This window comes from Apis cerana, linkage group LG9, assembly GCF_029169275.1.
Source record: "Apis cerana isolate GH-2021 linkage group LG9, AcerK_1.0, whole genome shotgun sequence".
Lineage (NCBI taxonomy): Eukaryota > Metazoa > Arthropoda > Insecta > Hymenoptera > Apidae > Apis > Apis cerana.
This window is the reverse complement of record NC_083860.1, coordinates 5,836,129-5,855,688: the sequence shown is the minus strand read 5'-3', so window position 1 is coordinate 5,855,688 and position 19,560 is coordinate 5,836,129. Positions and strand designations below refer to the sequence as shown.

The window sequence follows — 19,560 nt, the reverse complement described above, 5'->3', positions numbered from 1 at the left end:
CACGGTGAAATTACACATGCACGATCCCATGCCTCTTCGGATTAACCCGCGTTTCTACCTTTCAAGTCGCGTTCCGAATAGAAATCTCTTTGCTCTTGGTGAATCACCGCCACCTGGAACCGGTCGAATCCGATTTCGAAGGGAAGGAATGTAGCCAGGGAATCGTGCGTATTTCTGAACCGATTTCTTAATCGATCGATTATCTCCCGAACGTGGAGAATAATTATTCTCGTATAGAAGAGAAATGCAAATTTTTATTTTAATTCCTTATAATATACGGAATCAAATTAAATGTTTGGAATGTTTTTTCGAAACTACGTCCCGTTTATATAATCTTATTTTATTGCCTATATATAAAAGATACATTTAGGATGGGAAATGTGTGATCGATAAAATCCACAAAGTTTCATGAATATTCGATGATACGGGGAATTATATATATTTATAATACAGGAGGATTTAATTGGAATGAAGTTTTCTATAAATTTTGACTTTTATTTCCCTCCAAGATAAACAAGTTTCAAGATTCGATCAACCGTGTTAATTATCGTTACTCTTTCTCCAACAGCGATCGATTACTTTAAACGCGTAATAATAATAATAATAATAAGAAGAAGGAAAGAATTATTCGCGAAATAATAATTAAAAGATTAAAAAATTATTGAAATATTAGAAACGAATGAATCGGATGTATTGACGAAAAATAACTTGTGCAATGAAATAAATAATCGTACGATATAAAACTGATTCATCTTTCGAGGAGGAATGATAAAGTTTTACGAGCTTCTGATGAACTTTCAGCAAGGACAATCAATTTGAGCGATTCGTTTCGACGTTACGATACGTACGATATACTAAACTTGTCGAAATAAAAGATAATTTCGTTCAATTTTATTGGAGTTGACGCGGTATCGCCCGATTATTCGCCAATCAATCATTAATGTTTCGTATTGACAAACAATCGAACAATTAACCGTCGAAGGCGCGAATACAATAATTCTTTTCAACGATCCCTGTCCCGCAGATATAAATTATTCCTCGCGAAATAATTCTCTCTAGAACCAATCTCCATCTCTTTCACCCGCTTTCCAACCTTCTCCCTTGTTCCACTTGCTAATTTCTTCGTAAACACGGGATAATCGTCGACGAGGCAGCCAAATATTTGCCCAAAAGTATTTCTATTCTTCTTTTATTACCGTCGTTTCGCATTTCCCCTCGAACCATTTTTTTTTTCAGCGGACCGATCAATGTCGCGTACGAGATAATTAGCAATTGCATAATCATCCTTAGATAACGCAACAGCGCGCACATTATAATTTATAACCTGGGCTGGCTCGAATGAATTACATTAACTCGATTTTACCTTTACGTAAGAGCGCGTAAGGTGTTAGATACCCTGGGGCGATCGGTGATCGAACTTTGCTCCCCGATGTGAAAGCTTCGCCTATTCACACGGCTTTTGTAATAGTAGGATTGATTGAGAGAAGAAGCGTGGAAGCGTTTGTACGCACAATGCACGATGAGATGAAAATATTTATTTTTAGTTAGCGATAATAAAAATGGTAATTACGAATACAATTTCGTGGAGGATGGTAATGGTGATAATAATAATTTTATTTTTCAATTTTTTTCTCCCCCTTCGTTCGAGATAGAATTTCATCACGGGGGAGGGGGAAAAGAAGGAAAGGATTGAAAGGACAGAAACGAAATGAAATTTCATTCATTCGTTCATTCATCTTTTATACGTATTCAATTTTCGAAAGAGAAAGGAAAGGGGAGAAAGGAGAAAAAGGTGTATACACATATTTAAGTATTTACAGTCTCTCTCTCTCTCTCTCTCTCGATGCAACATCGATTTAAATCGAATGTTTATTAAGAATTTATTTTGTTTCTTAAACGGCAATGTTAATTAAACAACGAGAGAATATCTGACCTGTCTTATCAAGCGTGATTAACCCAACAAATGAATCGCTAATTTCAGGCCAGTGACTGCGAAGCTTTCTTCTCCACGAAGAAAGGCGATATTAATAGAGAAAAAGAAAAAGAGAGAGAGAGAGAGAGATCATTATTAGATGAAAAAGTTTTTATATAACCAACCCTTAATGATAAATTTCATTTCTGTAAGATTGAATTGTGAAATTGAATTAGAGAATTAAATAATTTTATCATTTTCATAATTATTAATATCGTAATATTCGAGGAACGTACATTATTTACGAAGATTTAGTTTCTTCGAATCTTACAAATACAAATAATAAATACAAATTGTAAGGAGAAAATTTCCATCATTCGACGAGGAAAGTAATTTATATAAAATTATATAAGAATTTTATTAACCTTATTTTTCTTTCAATTCTTCGAGACAAGAAGGCTCTTTTATCAAATTTAATCTGATTTTATCGCGATAGAAGAGGAGAAAGCGCGGTATAAAAAGTACAAATAAATTACAAAATATCAGAAACGAGCGATACCTACTCTCCTTTTCCCTTTCCACGTCGATAAAAATAAATCTACAAACAACGATTGCAGTCTGTTGGTTACTTCTTCTGCTCTCTTCTGCTATCTCGCAAGATTGTTAAATAAATTCTTACGCAATTCTTCGTTTAATCCTTTGTTTTTCAATTACTTAACGCTCGTTCTCTCTCGCAAAATTGTTGTTCCACGTAATTTCAAACGTTTGTTTGAATTTGTGTTATTCAAATATTTGCACATCCAATTCAAATCACGTATAAATAATAATCACACCCTTTCCCCATTTTTCAATTCGAATCTTTGCACGATGCCCACCTATTTACACATTTATATGCGCGTGAAAAAATATCCTCGTTTTCCTCGATTATTGAAAAGAAATTAATCGAAATTGTTTCAGGCAACATTCGCACGAAGAATTTATCTCGTCCCAAGCAACGCTAAAAATATAATATTGTTCCAAATTTTTCGTTGCATATATGTATCACATATAACGTTATCTTATATTTAACAAAATTATTCGTAAACTAGTTGTTTTTCATACGTCCAAGATAAAATGGAAGGAAATAAATGAAGGCAAAATACGAGGTGAATAGATACAGGAAATAATCAGGACTTAAACCCGTTCATTTTAAATCTTTTTTTTTCTCTCTTTTTCACGATTGTGAAAAAAGTAACAAGAAAATTCTTATTCCACAAAAAAAAAAATACTTTCGTTTATCCGCTAACACATTTCTCTACAAACTTAACTTTCTTTGGCGTTAATAAAATCTTTCTCGATTAAAAATCATAAATGTACAAAATCTTGATTAGATCCGGTTCAATCCTTTCCTTTTTTCTGCATTCTGATCCGTAAAAATTCCTGTCAGATCTAAATAAAAAATTCGATCGAATGTTCGCCCATAGCAGCGCACAAATTTACTAAAAGAAAAGAAAAGAAGAAAAACAATTCATAAATACCGGTCAAATCTTTTCCCTCTCGATCGAATCGCTAAAAAGAATTGATGGTAAATACCCATTAAATCCGATCTAAATCAAAATGAAACGAGGCAACGCGCAATATCTCGAACGTAAATACCAAAGCGAGTTATTATTATACTGATCTATGGCGTTCGAGCGCTAATTAGACGTATTCGGCCGTATTAGTCGCAATTACGCGATACGAAAACTCGATTCTCGATTATTAAACGCGAGGACACGAAGCTGTATGGCCGATAATAAATCAGGGCCCCGCGGACTCGTAAATTATAACGCTGATTAAACGACAATCGATCGGTCACCAGGCGGTCGATCGATTCGTTTCGGTTGAAAGATCGAATAAATAGCCGGTTGCGGCGCAACCTTTTGCGAATTTTTGCCGCAAAGAGTTTGCTGGCCTTGGCTCGATTAGATTACGATGGGAGAGAGAGAGAGAGAGAGAAAAGAGAGATGCGTTTTTCTTTAATTGTCGCGGGTGAATACGATCGTATTCGAGGCATGAAACTATTAAAGCCGATTAAGGAGAAACAACGATTCGAAGTTGGTTAAGGAGATGGATCGAGATTCGTTTGTTCAGATCTGTTCGTGGATTTTTCTTTGAAAAAGATGCAAAATATAGAGGAGCTCTTAAAGAGTTTGAATTTGGAATTTTTATAGTCTCAGACAGATCTAGGATTCTCCTTTGTACCTTTAGATGGAGTCTTGGAATTATAATTTTACAGTACCAGGATCATTCAGAGTTCGCAAAGTGCAAATATAGAATCTCATCTCTACATTCTTTATTAGAAATTTCACAATTTCACAGCGTTGAAGCCATAAAACTTTCGCCATAAAGTTTTAAAGAGAATTAATCGAGTATTGATTAAGCGTAGGCAACGACTCGGGAACTTTTCCCAATGATACGATACGAGATCGTAGTTGGTAAATTGTTGAAAAAGAAAAAGAAATAATACACTTGTTTAAATCGAACCAAGGCTCGCTTTTTCCTTCCACGCATAAACAAATCCACGCACGCTTTCTTCGGTGCTCGATTTTTAAAAAAGCAACCCTACCCAAACTAAACGAACAAACGATTCCTTTTAATCAACGATAAATCTCACGTTCGAGCTCTTCGAGTCCATAAACATTCCTCCAAATATATATTCTAATACGCTTGAAAAAACACGCCTCTCTACCGGGCCCGCATAACCAATAAACCAGTGGAAGCTACCCAGCTGGAGAGATTCTGGATAGGGTTTTCGAAGCGCGATGGAGGGGCGATCGTAAAAAAAAAAAGAAAGAAAACGAGATCCGTGGACACGTGCGAATCCTCGAAATGGAAATCTGTGAATACGAAGAGGGAGAATCGAGATACGATAGAAGGAAATTTTTCAGAAGGAAAATGATAGGTAGGTAAATTTATTAGGTTATTTTGGGAGGAGAATTTTGAAAGATCTAACTTGGGAAATTTGGGAATTGGGATTCTTTGTTGAAACGCGAGAGGGATTAATTAGGAATTAATAGGATATTTAAAAGTTGAGATGATCTCGTTAATTGTTGGTCGAGTTACAACGTGATTTTTGTGGAGGAAGAATAGTGGCGCTGAGATAAATCTGCAGTAGTACAAGACTATGATAGGAACCGTTCTTTATAGTTCGTAGAACACATTCTGTTACTAGATAATAGATTTTCTTTCCATGAATTTATATAATTACAACTTATACACGGTTTCAGTTAAATCTTTCTTCTTTCATAATCGTTCCCCGAAATTGTCGAGCGAATAAAATTAAAATACAGTCTGAGATAAAGAAGAAACTGTATAATTTTATTAATAATTCTTATTTATTTATTTACTCGCAACGATCATAAATCCGCTGCGAATTAGAAGAGATTGTTCGATAATATTTCACGAATTTTTATTTTAATTTACGAAAGAAAATCCCAGAAGTAATACCGCATTTTATTATAAAAATTGCGCCTATCCTACCCCAACAATCACGAGCTATCCGACAACTGGAAAGAATTTTTATCCGACCTTGAGAAATTTGGCCGAAAGATGTCGAAGCGGTCGAGATATTGCTGGCAGACGTTTAACTTCTGGTCCGTAAACATTTTTGTCAAGTCGCGGATCGGAGCGGGATATATTCGTCGTTCGGTTGTAATTTATTTCTAAGTCGGCTAAGGCGAAAATAGTCTGCGAGCGGCCGCGAGACGACTGTCTATCGAAATATCGAGATATCGTTCGACGCTCTTGAAATTTACGCTAATGCGTTCTCCCGATTGTGTTATTATATTTCACTCGAATCGTTCAGTCGAGGTCGAACCATTGTTGCTGATAATTTTAAAAACAGATTTCTTGTCGCGAAATGATCAATCAATCCTCAACATTTATTCCCTCATTCTTTCCAAAAAAAACAAACCCTCCGAATATTCGCTCAGCACGAATCGAGACGAAGAAAAATGGAGCAGTCTCTATCGTTGCGGAGAATCCAAAGTATCCAGGGATAACAAAAGAGATTCCGCCCAGTGCCAGATTTCTCTTTTATACCGTTTCGTTCGTCGAAACGTATTTCAGTCGCAAGTGGGTTGGGAGCCGCGAATCCGAGGATTCCTCCTCGATCAAATGCGAAACTGGAAAATTCGCGACGCGTGAAATTTGAAAACGAGCAAAACGATGGTCCGCCCGTTTCTATTTTGTCCCGTGGCCGTAATTTGGCCGGCTTGTCCGCTCGTATTATCCCGACCTGGGATAAAACCGAGGTGACATCGGCGTGCCGGAAGCTTGGCGTAGAAAACCGGCCAGGTCGGTCCGTCGTCCCTTTTCGGTGATATAACGCGCGATCGGTGTAACGAATCGAGCGAATAAGGTTGGTTCTTGCTTTATTCCCTGCGTACATATTTTACAATTCGATATTTTATAATTCGTACAATTGAAACTGCGCAATATGAGTAGATTTTTTTAACGAAATGAAATTTGGAAATTGCAAGGATAATTTCAGAACAGGTAATTCTATGCGAAAATTTTCATATAATGCAATACATTTTCATACAATACCTTTTATTATCCTCCTCCTTGTACCTGGTGAGTTATGTAACGCTACTTTGTTTCAACGATTACTTAATTGAGGCTATCTTGGTGACAAAAGGAGGCAGATTCTCCATTCTTATTGCAATTGTCAATATATTAATTGTAATAAATAACGTTTCGAAAACGTTTAAAAATTAATTACTCCGAAAGATCCGTTGAAAGAGACGAATCGATCGTAAAAATATTTTTCAAAATCCGCGACGTGTTTTCGATCACCCAGGGTAAGCCTTCTTTGTCCGACCGTAAGCATCGGTCCCTGACTTTTATTCCCCGAATAACATCCGTTTCGAGTCGAGGACGACGAGAGAAGGAGGGAGAGCTTTCGAGTCTCGCCTCCCTCTCGAGACAAAATGTTTATGCAAGAGTTGGCGAGGGAGGAGAGGTTGGATTCAGGGTTCAGGCCTTCTTGCAGCGTGGAACAATGTCGTCCAGTTCAACGACACTCGGTGTACGTATATTGGCGCCGCATCGCGCCGCATCGAGACGACACAGTTCGCAAAACGACCCTTTCCAACTTGGCATTCTTCCTCCTCTTTCGAACGCCTTTGTCGCTCGCCTCATTAGCAACCGTCTCTCGCGGCAACGTGTTGCGTAAACGCAACCAGCCGACTAATTGTTGCCCGATCCGTTGCGCGTCTGCGAATGCAGATCTCCGTGATCTATCGATCGGTCGTTTCTTTCGCGGCTTCGATAGGTGACTGCGCAATTGCGAGAGAGGAGGAGACGTAATATCTCTACTTTTCTCTAAAAAGAGTTTGCACGTTTTTTAAATCTTGTCTTTTGTTCCTCGAATCTAGAGATCCCAAATTACACGAACAAGTTGTTGTAATCGAACATTCTTCCCCGGTTAATCGTGTTATCTCGGAAAGTTACATCGCGTGTGCACGTGGGTTAAGGTCGTCCAGGTCGCACGTGGACTCGAATTTAATTGAATTCCACTGTATCAGCAAAGGGGAGATCACGTAGGCAAAGTAATCCTTTCCAATTGCATAAGTTCCGAGAACTTGTCCTTCCTTCCTTCCTTCCTTCCTTCTTTCTTTCTTTCTTTTCTGCGACGCGACATCTATCAATGCGGCAACGATGAGAACTGCCTTGACCTTCCCTATATTCACGTGATCGGCAACGCGTGTCCATGGTCTCGTAGGGTACAATATATCGTCTATCGCTCACCCCATATCCTGTATCTTGTGTCGGGATATCGGATTATCACGCGGTAAGCGTTTTTCTGCGGCTCTGCGTTGTCGCCACCGAATCCTCTTTGAATCGTTTTCCCATCGTGTGTTCCGTTTCGACTTCGCTGCCTTCCAACTAAGAGTACACTGCACGATATCTCGTTTCGCTTGAATTTTATCTTGTCTATTTGCCCGGCGACAAGGTGCTTTTGCTACCGGTATTTAGAGAATTTTAATGCTTTTATTGGAAGTGGAAGTGGAAGCGGATCTCTCTGCCTGCCCCTACTTTCTTTCCTCTGCAAGATGTACTTTTCATATCGGCATTCGATCTTACCAGTTTTCGTAAGCTCGGTACAAGGAGAAAATTTTAATTCAACCGGTGGAAACAGGTAATCGTTACCTGCGATGATCGAAGAAGAAATTGTACGAAAGTTAGTTTCCTTTCTTTTTTCCTTCAACACCGATTTTCGTTTCGAGAAAAGATCGTGAAGAATTGAAAATTTTTCACCAGAAACGCATTTCTTTTTTGCCTCGACATTCGATAAACCTCTGCGTCCCGCGAGATCGAGGATCCGTTCGAGATAAAAAAAAAGGAAAATGTCCGATTTTTATCGTCTCGTTTAAATGAGACACGGTTCCGTGGATGGTTGTCAAGGTCGTGTGAAGAAAGGTCGAGTATCTGTAAAGAAAGGTGTTCGATTTCTTGGTTGACCGCATATTTCTCGCGGCTGTGTGTCTCGGGAACACGGGCCCTTGCCTTATCCTTTCACGCGATAAGTTTCTCTTCATGGGGAGACTTGCTTCCGGAAAAACTTCGGAGGAAACTTTGTCACCATTATCCTATAATAATAATATTCTTTAAATAAATTAAATCGTTGAGATAAAATCGACGAATCGATGTATGTTTATCCTTCGCGTTTATAACAAAAAAAAAAAGAAGAAAAAGAAGTTATTCAACAATCGATAATTATAAATATTTACAAACTTCTTTTTCTCCTATAATAACTATCTACGATTGAAAAAACGAATCAATATAAAGAAAAAAAAGAAAATAATTGAAGCTTCGAAGAATAAACAATTTCAAGGATTCGTTTCCAGGAAAGAAAACTGGAATAAAGATCTTTTCTTACGTATTTCGATGATCGAAACACGCGCAAATTCCCCTTTTTTCAATTGCTTGAAGAAGTGCAAAAAAATTTTGCAAAAAAATTAACCTCGATCCATTAATAGGCAATGAAAAGCGAGGAGGTTAGGAACAATCAACCGGAAACGCCTCGCACCCGGGTTGAGCGTATTCTTCGCGCGCCAGGTCGGCGTGGACGTTGTCCTAAGCGTGCCGAATTCCTTTTTCCGAGTTGGAGCGTGTATCGTTTTATGCAATTGTACAATGCGCCGCGCCGCCCACGCGTCGACATTTAGTAAGCGCGTTTAATCTCCGTGTACATGACGTAAAGTCCCTTTGTTCCGTGCGATATACTCCGAGCGAGTGGGACGTCAAAATTTCTCCTCTCATTGTTTTCAACTCTGGTTAACTCCGGGCTGGACGATCCTGGGTTAACGAGCCGCGGTAGCGAACATCATCGATCGTTATCGTTGCAGGGATGAAATTTTAACGAAGGGGGGAGAAGGAATTCACAAGATGGGATTAAGATTCCGGAGAAGATTTTTCGGGATAGAGTTTTGTTGCTTGAATAGATGTTTGTGGAATAGAAAATGGGTAAAGTAGAAATTGATAAAAATTGACGAGAGAGTGATATAGCGATGATGGTAACAATAGTGATAGTGGAAGAAGGATTGAATTAAAAATTGGGTTTTAAATAAAAATAGTTACGATTTGGTAAAAGGAATTATAATCTAATAAAAATCCAATGGAACGGGAGAAAAGAACGAAAGTTATTAATGGCATAGTATATAATTGTCCATTTCCATTTCTCCCTATCTAGGAACATACATTACTCGCGAGTAAGTACCAACTTACGTAGGCTATATTTTATTGTCCCCAGGAAATAGTATATACGGGAATGTCGGCCAAGTTATCGGCTGATTTTTACTTTTTATTTAACTCTCTCGTCTCGGATCGCGTTAATTAATTACACGATTGGATACATATCTCTTTCGATATTGCGATGTATTCATGTTTAGATTGGATTGCGTATCAGAAACGTTCGAAAGGATTATCTTGAAGATGGATTAGAGAATTAAGATTATTAAATTTTCATGTCGAGTTATAAAATTAAATTTGAAGAGCCAATAAAAAATAATAATCGTTGACTAAGTTTCACTTGTGAAATCTGCAACTTTTGTTTTTTTTTTTTTTTGACTTTAAATCAATCAGTTAATACGTGATAAATAATAATACGCGAGAGATTATGATTAATTTTGTTGCGTGTAGCAGTTTTTTCTCTTTTTTTTCTTTTTTTTTTTTTTATTAATATATATTTGGAATCTTCGAGCCACTCGGCTCGTTAAATTTGCTTAGGTCAAACATAGAAGTACTCGATATTAGAAAGCTAGGTCGATATTACTGTACTTCCACTTCGCTCGGGTATACAATCCTTCGATGATTTTCTATTTACAATTAACTTTATAGTTAATGATTTTCTATTTACGAAATTTCTCGCGATCAATAACTAAAATCTACAGAGGATACTTGTAATTAGAAAAGTATTATAATATTCTGTGTATCAAGTAATTCTCAGTTATTTCATAAACATTAAACGAGCTCGAGCTCGTTGCGAATTTAATTGTCACTCGAGTATGGTTTTTAAATTATCACGAATCATCTGCCGGAGGAATCTAAATTTAATAATTCAATTTTTCGACGAATCATTCGATCAACTTCGGGAAGAGGGAAAAAAGAATAAATCCAAGAATTCTATTCTTCCATCTCGATCCAATATCTCGTTAAATAAAAATTCCAAATCAACACGCGGAACTCAATTATTGATGATTCAAACATCGAGGAAACAATCTCGATTATTCCAATCCTCTTACCACACCTGTAATTAATTAACTAAAATTCCAAAAACACTCCTATTTCCATATGAAAAGCGCCCGACGATCATTCCATTCCATCGATCGATATTCATCGATATCCAAGGAAACCGATTCGATCGATCTTCCGACACAAAGAAGGAAAAAAAAAAAAATCCCTTCCCATAATCGAATTACGTGGAAAATCTTCCATCTGCGATCGTTAATCATCCAGTTCCATTGTGTTGCGCTCGTTTATCGCATCGATCTAAAGAGAATTTAAAACGTATCCACATATAAATTCCGGGAAAGATCACGTTCCACGCGCGATTTCCGTGCCATTCTTTTCCAACTAACCAGTCGTCCGATCGAGGTGACGTGCGATCGACGTCAAATTTCGCCCAGCTTAAGTGGAAATCAATCGGCTCGAATAAAGTTGCGCAACCCGATTGCTCGTCGATCGAACCGGAACCGATCGATAGGATGGAGGCTATCCTTTTCACGATCGTTTGTCTCCGTTTGTTTCTTCGTGTTTAACGAAGATTGGTCGTAGAATTTGATGGGCCTCGTTCCGTGGAACGGGTTGAGCGAATCGTCGAGTGAATTGAATTAAGTGAAGTTAAGTTTTAATACCAATTTTCTTTTGTCAGAATTTCATATTGGTTTCGTTGATATTATATATATGTAAAGTTTTGCAAGATATAATCGTCAGAGGTCGATGGATTTTTGGAATTTATCGTTTGAAATTCAGAATCAATTGTCTAATCTTCTCGTGATGATCCAAAGTTTCTCGCATCTTGTATTTCATTTATTATCGTATTATTTAACGAAACAAAGCGATAATCGAAACGAACGTGTCGATTCCGGCTTTTTCCCTGCCGCATTTTCGTCGCTGCATATTTTAAAATGGGACGAATATATTGTTTGGATACTGCGATCGCATTTGATATTGTTGACGCATTTAGATGAGTCGTTTAATCGGGAATACAAAAATTCACGAGTGCGACGTGGCGATGAATAATATATAATGACAATTTATATTTGAATTAACCGGATCGTTTTATTTAATTATTGTTAAGGAACAACGATTAATCGAAACTTCGATCGAAGGAAGGGTTGTATAGAAAATTAAAAAAAAAAATATATAAATCATTTTCTAGCATCCGGTGATTTCGAGCAGTTGGAAGATTATTCGACAGAATTAACACTCTGTTTCGATTCCAAAACGCGCGATAGCGTTTTTTCTGAATTTGCTTCGCGAAAGATAGCGTGATCAGGGTTTTAATGATTCAGCATCGTGTTGCGTTACGAGGGACAGTGGGCCCAAGTGGATCGCTTTTACACCTCGAATGTTTATTTATACGTAAATATAATATTACGTTCCTACGTATTTTTCCAGTATATCGACGAAATAAAATTAAATATCAATAATTCGATCGATCTCGATATAATTTCCAAAAAAAAAAAGAAAATAAAAATAGCGAAGATGGAATGGCAATAAAACCATCCTAAAATTTTGCTCGAACGAACTTGCTTAGACTTTGATTAATAACTCTGTTAAAAAAAAAAGAAAAAACAAATTCGAGATACTCGTCAACCGGAAGTGTCGCCTTAGCGTGTTAATGGTCAAGGTTACGTGGCGAGATATCTGGGAGGATATTTCGAATTTTTCTCCTCCAACTCGATTGCGCAATTGCGCGGATTGCCTCACGCACAACGCGCTTCTTTTTCTACGCCTCATTTATCGCTCGAACGCGCGCTCTGCGTGAAAAAAAGAAAGAAAGAAAAAAGAGAAAGAGAGAAAAAGAACGCTCGATCGGGCGATTAATTTCAATTTCACAGCAAAAGTGTAGAAGGTTATCGCGCGAAATTCTCGTTTAAATTTGTAACCGCGATATATCTCCGAATCCTGATAAGACAACAGGCGGATCTATCGTTCGTCGTGTTCAACGATTCGATATATCGGCTTATCTCGAACACGATGAGCTCGAGATCGAAATTAAAGCCGCGGCGGCGAAGGGGGAACTGACGGGACGGCTCTTGCCACGATACTTAATGCGATTCTTCCGACGCTGTTTACCCCATAACGCGTCTTTATCGATCGGCGAAATTCGTTTAGTACCGAAATTTTGATTTTTAATTCGATATTTCGGGACGCGAGCTTCTTTTTACAAAATAAATTTTTGTAAAATTGCTGTATTTATGTGTACAGAGTATGAAGAGTTTGTTTAAAGGAGAACGTTGAAAGTAACGGAACTGATGATATGTTAATTCTGGAAATAATGAAATTAGTCACAATTAGATCGAGCGCGTTATAAATTTAGATAAGAAATGTATCCGATCCGAATGGGTCGTGCGTTGAATTACTGATCGAGGTATTATTTTTCTTGCAGTGATTTCACACTCGGAGAGATCATCGAGGAGGAAGAGTGATTCTAAGAAGACGAAATCGTTTTCTCAGAAACCTGACTTGGAGTACGTCCAATTGATGAAACTTGCCGAGAATCAATACGAGGATCCACGTAAGTTCCGTAATCATCGATTATCGTCTCGTTATATTCGATGATCGATCGTGTTGAGCCGTCTCCACTTAACATCTCAACGATCGTTATCTAAAGTGAAGGATTAACTGTAATAATTATATCTCTCATATTTTCATCGTAACATCGATTATTTAACGATTATCAGCCATATTCATCTATGCGAGGCGAAAAAGACACGATGCGAGAGATAAATTAAAATTAATCGTTCGAAGCTTTGAGAAGCTGTGTCACGTAAAAATGTAAATCAACGAATTAGGTTATATACATATCGCAAATTATTTCAAATCTAACGTAACAACCAGAACATGAAACCGAATCAAGATCGTAAACGACGTAATTATAATAAAATATTCGACTCTGCAAAAAAGCGAGCGGAATTGCAAACGCATTGAACGCAGTTAATTTAATTAATGCAAATTGGCGATAATCAATGCAAATATCGATCAGTACAAATTATTCAGATATCCCCGCGACTATTATATCTAATCCCAAAAGAAGGGATTAATGATCCATAATCGAATTCGAGGAGGAAATTTTCGAGAGGAGTGTCGGCTATTTTCAAGGCTTTCACGAGCGGCAACCAACTCAAATCTCGGGACGCTGACCGTTTGAAATGCTAACCTCCCGCTGGCAGCCACGTTACGACGATTCTCGATAAATATTCGCGCCATTTTTCGACGGTTCAAACGATCTCGAGGCCGCGATTAATCGCGAGAGACGATCCCGCTCGGTTAGAAAGGGATCGCGTTACCGATCGGGGAAAATTTCAATCGCCTCGTGGGAAGAATCTCTCGTTTCGAAAAGAAAACTTTAAATTTACGATCGTGTTTACGTACAAAAGATAAGAAAAATTTCCAAATCGTACCTTCCCGAAATATTATATCGTGGTTGCACGGATGAATCTTGATGAAACAAAGTAACGTTAAATATTCGATCGTCGCCTCTATCGAAACGCTTCCAAGAACCGCGGTCGCAGATGTCCTTTTATAAATAATCTGGTTCCGGTCGCATCGTCTGCCTTCTTTCTTTCCTTTTTTTTTTATCTGCTCGGCGGTGCGTGCCGCGTCTCGCACAATCGAGAGCTTAACGAGGCGAACGTGATCCTGATAAAGGTGTATAGAACGCCGATACGCTTCAAGGATCGCCACGTTCCGATCGTATTGCGGTCTATAATTGCGCTAATTATCGAATCGTCCCTCCAACACCCGATGGATCTCGATCAACATCGAACAATCGAAGAGATTGTTGCGCGACACGTATTTGGCAAATATATTCGCTCGATCGAAATTAACTCACGTGCAACGATGACGATTGACGGGACGGGCGATAAGGTTTGAGAGAGAGAGAGAAAGGGAGATATTTAGTGGACAGGTAACGTGAGCTTTTCTTCCTCAAGCTGATTGAATTGGATCGAGGAATATAATTACTATTTTTGAACATTCGATATCGATGCTTCTTAGAGTGGAAATTCAAGCGAAAATTTTTCTTTCGTTCAATAAAAGATAATCGTACATCTGAGAAGATCGATCGATCGATTAACGTTAGATAGATAGATTACATTATGAATTCGTTTCAAGTAACTGTATTATTTACCATCCATGAAAATTCATTCATCCTTCCCTAAACGATGGTTTAAATTAAACGTGATTTATTCCCGTCCCTGTGAAAGAAATAATCGGAATTAATAGTCACGCGACCTGTGAACAGTTAATGAAACAGTAGGTTTTACGGTAAAACACGTTTTGCGAGAGGGGTTTGGAAACGAGATGGAAAACTCGGCTCGACTCGCGTGGAGGCGCGTTTTGTCACGCACCGGACGCTCGCTCTGCCAACTTGGACTGTCAACGATTACCGGCGACAAATGAACTAGTTAGCCGGCCAGCACGCACCTTGTATCTTTAAGTATTCGAAGGAGCGCTTGAACCGGTGTCCAGTTATATTATGGAGAGGATGGGATAATTATTAGGATTCATGAAACGGCAACGGGAAGGGGTGGAACGAGTATTGGACTCGTGGTATTATAATGATCGATCACGAGAACTTGTAACGGTGCTTTTTCCCGAAGTGAAAAAGTTTTTTTTTTTTATTTTTTATAACGTCTTTATTGAAAACCGTATACTAAAGAGGGATAAAAATTTCTTAAAATAGATTTCGATTAAAAAAAGTAAAAAAGTTTGCTATGATAATAACGTAAGAATTAATTAATAAAAAAAACTTGCGTAGTATAAATTAATCGTGATCGTATATTTCGTATAAAAAAATATATAGATTTCGATTAAAAAAAGTAAAAAAGTTTGCTATGATAATAACGTAAGAATTAATTAATAAAAAAAACTTGCGTAGTATAAATTAATCGTGATCGTATATTTCGTATAAAAAAATATATAGATTTCGATTAAAAAAAGTAAAAAAGTTTGCTATGATAATAACGTAAGAATTAATTAATAAAAAAAACTTGCGTAGTATAAATTAATCGTGATCGTATATTTCGTATAAAAAAATATATTGCATATAAAAATCTTGATAATCCGCAGTTTAAAACATGGAATGAAAATAAAATACGTACGAGATATACGAGAGCATGTACGAGAGTATTATATACGTCCGTATCCGAACGAGTAATAAATACGACTGAATGTAATTTATGAAATGTTTCCAAACAGTACGCGCAGTTCTGTGAAATTTCCAAATGTTTTCATTACGCGCGATTCTTAGAAATTTTCTAATGTTTCCATTCCTTTTGTTTACAGCGAACGAATTCTCGGCGAAACGACGCCACAGCGGGCACTTTCGACCGGCGACAGCCGAAGTTTGGGATTCTCGTCCTCAGTACGAGTTCACCGCTTTCGGGAGACGGTTCCGTTTGCTGTTGGCACACGACACGAGCTTCGTCTCGCCCAATATTAAGGTAAAAAAATAAAGATCCATTTTTCTCCATTCGATTCGCACGACGCGTTTCCCCTTCGATTAGTTAAATTATCTCGTTATTACGCTATGCTTATGCATTTATTCGCGATATTATCGAGTGTGCTTCTGTGGAGAAGCTTGCATAATCTTTCTCCTTCCCACGTCGCAAATCGACGAGGCGTTAAAAATCGCCTCGAGCTTCGTTCTTGAATTATTTATTTCGAAATTTTTTAGATACGCGAATGTTCGATCGGAAATAAATAATGGAGATAGAGTAGGAATTTTCGAAAAATTTTTTCTCCTTTTGCTTCTGGATCTATCTTATTGATTGAGAAAATAAACGAATTTGTAAAATTTTTTTTTTTTAGAAATTTTTGCGTAGAAGAAATTTCTCGGTGTAATAAGATACATCTTAATTTAATTGTAGCAGAATATTTTTCGATATTATCAAGATCTGTATAGAAATTTCATCGTTTTATTATATGTGTGTGTGTGTGTGTGTGTGTGTGTACGTTTTAAATAATAAAATTGGGATTAAATATCAAGAGTGGAATTTTTTCGTTTATTCGCAATTTTTGAATTCTTTACATCTTCAAACGAAAATTCTCGAGATTTGTTGTACATTGTATATAATAATTTATAACGATAACGAAATATACGAGTGACTTTTTACTGTTTGAATAGATCACACGCATCACCGAGAATACCAGCAGAAGGGAAAATCCAGGCCCTGAACTTGGTTGCTTCTACAGTGGAACCGTGGACGGTGATCCACAATCCGCTGTCACCGTCAATCTTTGCCACGGAATGGTGAGTCGAACAATCTTAACCTCTTGATCATTTTGCCTGTACAATCATTTTAATAACTTCGTAATTAATGACCAAACCCATATTCCATGCATTTTTCTAATGCGTGGAAAAATTTTCAAAATAGAATATCGATCAAAATATTCAATGAGACTATTTTTTTTCTTAAATTATTTAAAATTTGTTGTAATTTGACTCACAATTTTTTCCCTTCTTCATTATAATTCGAAATAGAAAAAATAAAACGTGAATAATATATAATGTTACGGATAAAAAAATTCCTTTCCCTTATATCTTTTTACAAACGCGAGTTAAGAATTTCAATTATTAAATCATATCTCAATTTCTAAATCCGAGACACGAGTACGTAAAAATTAAAATATTTGTTGATTAATATAAGCATTAATTACGAAGGTATCGAAGAAGCGGTTACTTGCACGCTTAACCCCAAGTAGATTATTTACGTTATTTATTTCGTAAATAACGGAGAAAACTCGCGTTGGAAGCTCAAAGATACCCGTTTTACGCGAAACAATTTTAAACACTCGATAATTATACAATGGAACGCGCCAAATATTTTCGCGAAACTTGCATTTCTTTCTTTGTAAAGATTTCTAAGCGGGATCTGCGTCCCTAGAGAGGTCACTTGGACGATGACTTCTAACCGGGATGCAGGAGATTATTTTTAGATGATGGGTGTGTACGGTGTTTGGATGCCTTGCTGGAGATTTTTAGATTGTTCGATCATTTCCCCCCTTCCTCCCTTTTTTCCTCTCTCGAGATTTTCCATCGATCTTCTTCAACAAATTTTATTTCAAGGGAGATAAATTAATCCTTTAAAATTTAAATCCGTCTCGATTATTATAAAATTTTTAAATAACTTTTTTTTTTGCCTCCTCCCTTTTTTTCCTTTCTCGAGATTTTCGATCGATTAACAAATTTTATTTCAAAGGAGATAAATTTACCCTTTAAAATTTAAATCCGTCTCGATTATTATAAAATTTTTAAATAATTTTCTGTTTTTTTTTGCCTCCTCCCTTTTTTTCCTTTCTCGAGATTTTCGATCGATCTTCTTTAACAAATTTTATTTCAAGGGAGATAAATTAACCCTTTAAAATTTAAATCCGTCTCGATTATAAAATTTTTAAATAATTTTCTGTTTCTTTTTTACTGGAGATTTTTAGATTGTTCGATTATTTCCCTCTCCCTTTTTTTCCTCTCTCGATCGATCTTCTTTAACAAATTTTATTTCAAGATAAATTAATCCTTTAAAAATTAAATCTTGATGATCTTCGATGAATATTTTCATTATGAAAATAATGAAAATAACAGGACAGGATTCGACTATGATTTCCAATTTTTCGATCGAAAATTCGAGTTTCAAATGATATTTTAATTCCCTCCGCGTATTACGTATACATACATAAAATAAACTTAACGTAATAATACGTAACACCCGCGCAATTTGTTACACAAAGTTAGCGAATAACGAAAGTTAAAATTTATTTTATCTTTACCCTAAATCTACTTGCCCGCTCGCGAGCAAGTAGAATATATTTGCACAAATATTTACGCGCTATGTATTTATCTAATATATCCGTGCCGTGTAATCATATCAACTTTCGATATTTCGCAACAAAAATATAATTATACATGTATATACACATCTTATTCGAATTCAGATAAGACGGAATAAAAAGATTTCGATTATCCGCACTGTTGATCGCACGAGCGCGTGTTGCTACTATCAATTATTCCCATCCGAGCGTGTAATCGGGCGTTGTTGAGTTTCGAAAGGGTTTCCAACTGATATTAACTGATTTATTCGGGTCCCCTTGTAATTGATTGCCGATGGTTTAGGCCGCTTAGAGAGGCTCGGATGATTTAGTAGGCCGAATTTCGACTCGTTGGATCGTTTGTACGAAGGGAACACGGAGACGCCATTAATTCTATCTTCCTCTTGGTGTAAAGCGTTATTCTGGCTATTCAATTTCTTGGATCATCGTGGTTGGGCATGGTCAGTGATTTTCGTTTCGATCGTCATCCGATATTCCATTAAATTGCTTTTTAAATTTTTATTACACGATTTATTCGCGAGTTGGTCGATTTAATTATTCGCAATTATATTATGTTTATTATGCAGAGGTTTCATTTTTTTATATAGAAAAAGTAAATACATTCGAATTAGAGTGGGAAACGGGTTGCATTTGGAACGAGACCAAGAGATAATAATTGGAAAGTAAATCGGGCAGGAAAATTTTTTAACTCGATAAGAATGCACAACTCGGCCGTTGCCAGACACAGTTGGTGTGTGCGCGCTTTCACGACCGCATTCTGTGTGCATTTGATAGGCGCTAGGTCCAGATTGGACATTTGCCATGGTAACGTTAGAACGAGTTTCCGGATAATCTTGGCAACGCGTGGCCAAGTATCGTTTGACCGAGTTCGCGAGTGAATCTTGTCACTTCTTTGCCGATCGATCTCTCGCGAGATGATCCAAATTGTCTCCTGTGTCGAGGATAGATTTTTCTTCTTTTATTCTCTTCTCTTTTCTTTTTCTTGTTGTCCTTGAGAAGCTTCAAATACTCGGATGGTCGATTTGTGAACAGAATTAGGTTATTATTATTGGTAGAATGCATTGTGA

At 37.1% G+C, this 19,560-nt stretch overlaps 1 protein-coding gene across 3 annotated transcripts in view; it reads left to right on the top strand.

The window, feature by feature from the left end:
* The window catches only part of LOC108002084 (A disintegrin and metalloproteinase with thrombospondin motifs 9), a 116,437-nt gene that overhangs the window by 24,535 nt on the left and 72,342 nt on the right, over nucleotides 1-19,560 (top strand). For all 3 annotated transcript variants that reach the window (XM_062079146.1, XM_062079147.1, XM_062079148.1), the window contains 3 exons: nucleotides 13,053-13,181; nucleotides 15,953-16,110; nucleotides 16,794-16,919. In XM_062079146.1, the coding sequence (XP_061935130.1) occupies nucleotides 13,053-13,181; nucleotides 15,953-16,110; nucleotides 16,794-16,919 (413 nt within the window). The remainder of the gene's footprint in view (nucleotides 1-13,052; nucleotides 13,182-15,952; nucleotides 16,111-16,793; nucleotides 16,920-19,560) is intronic.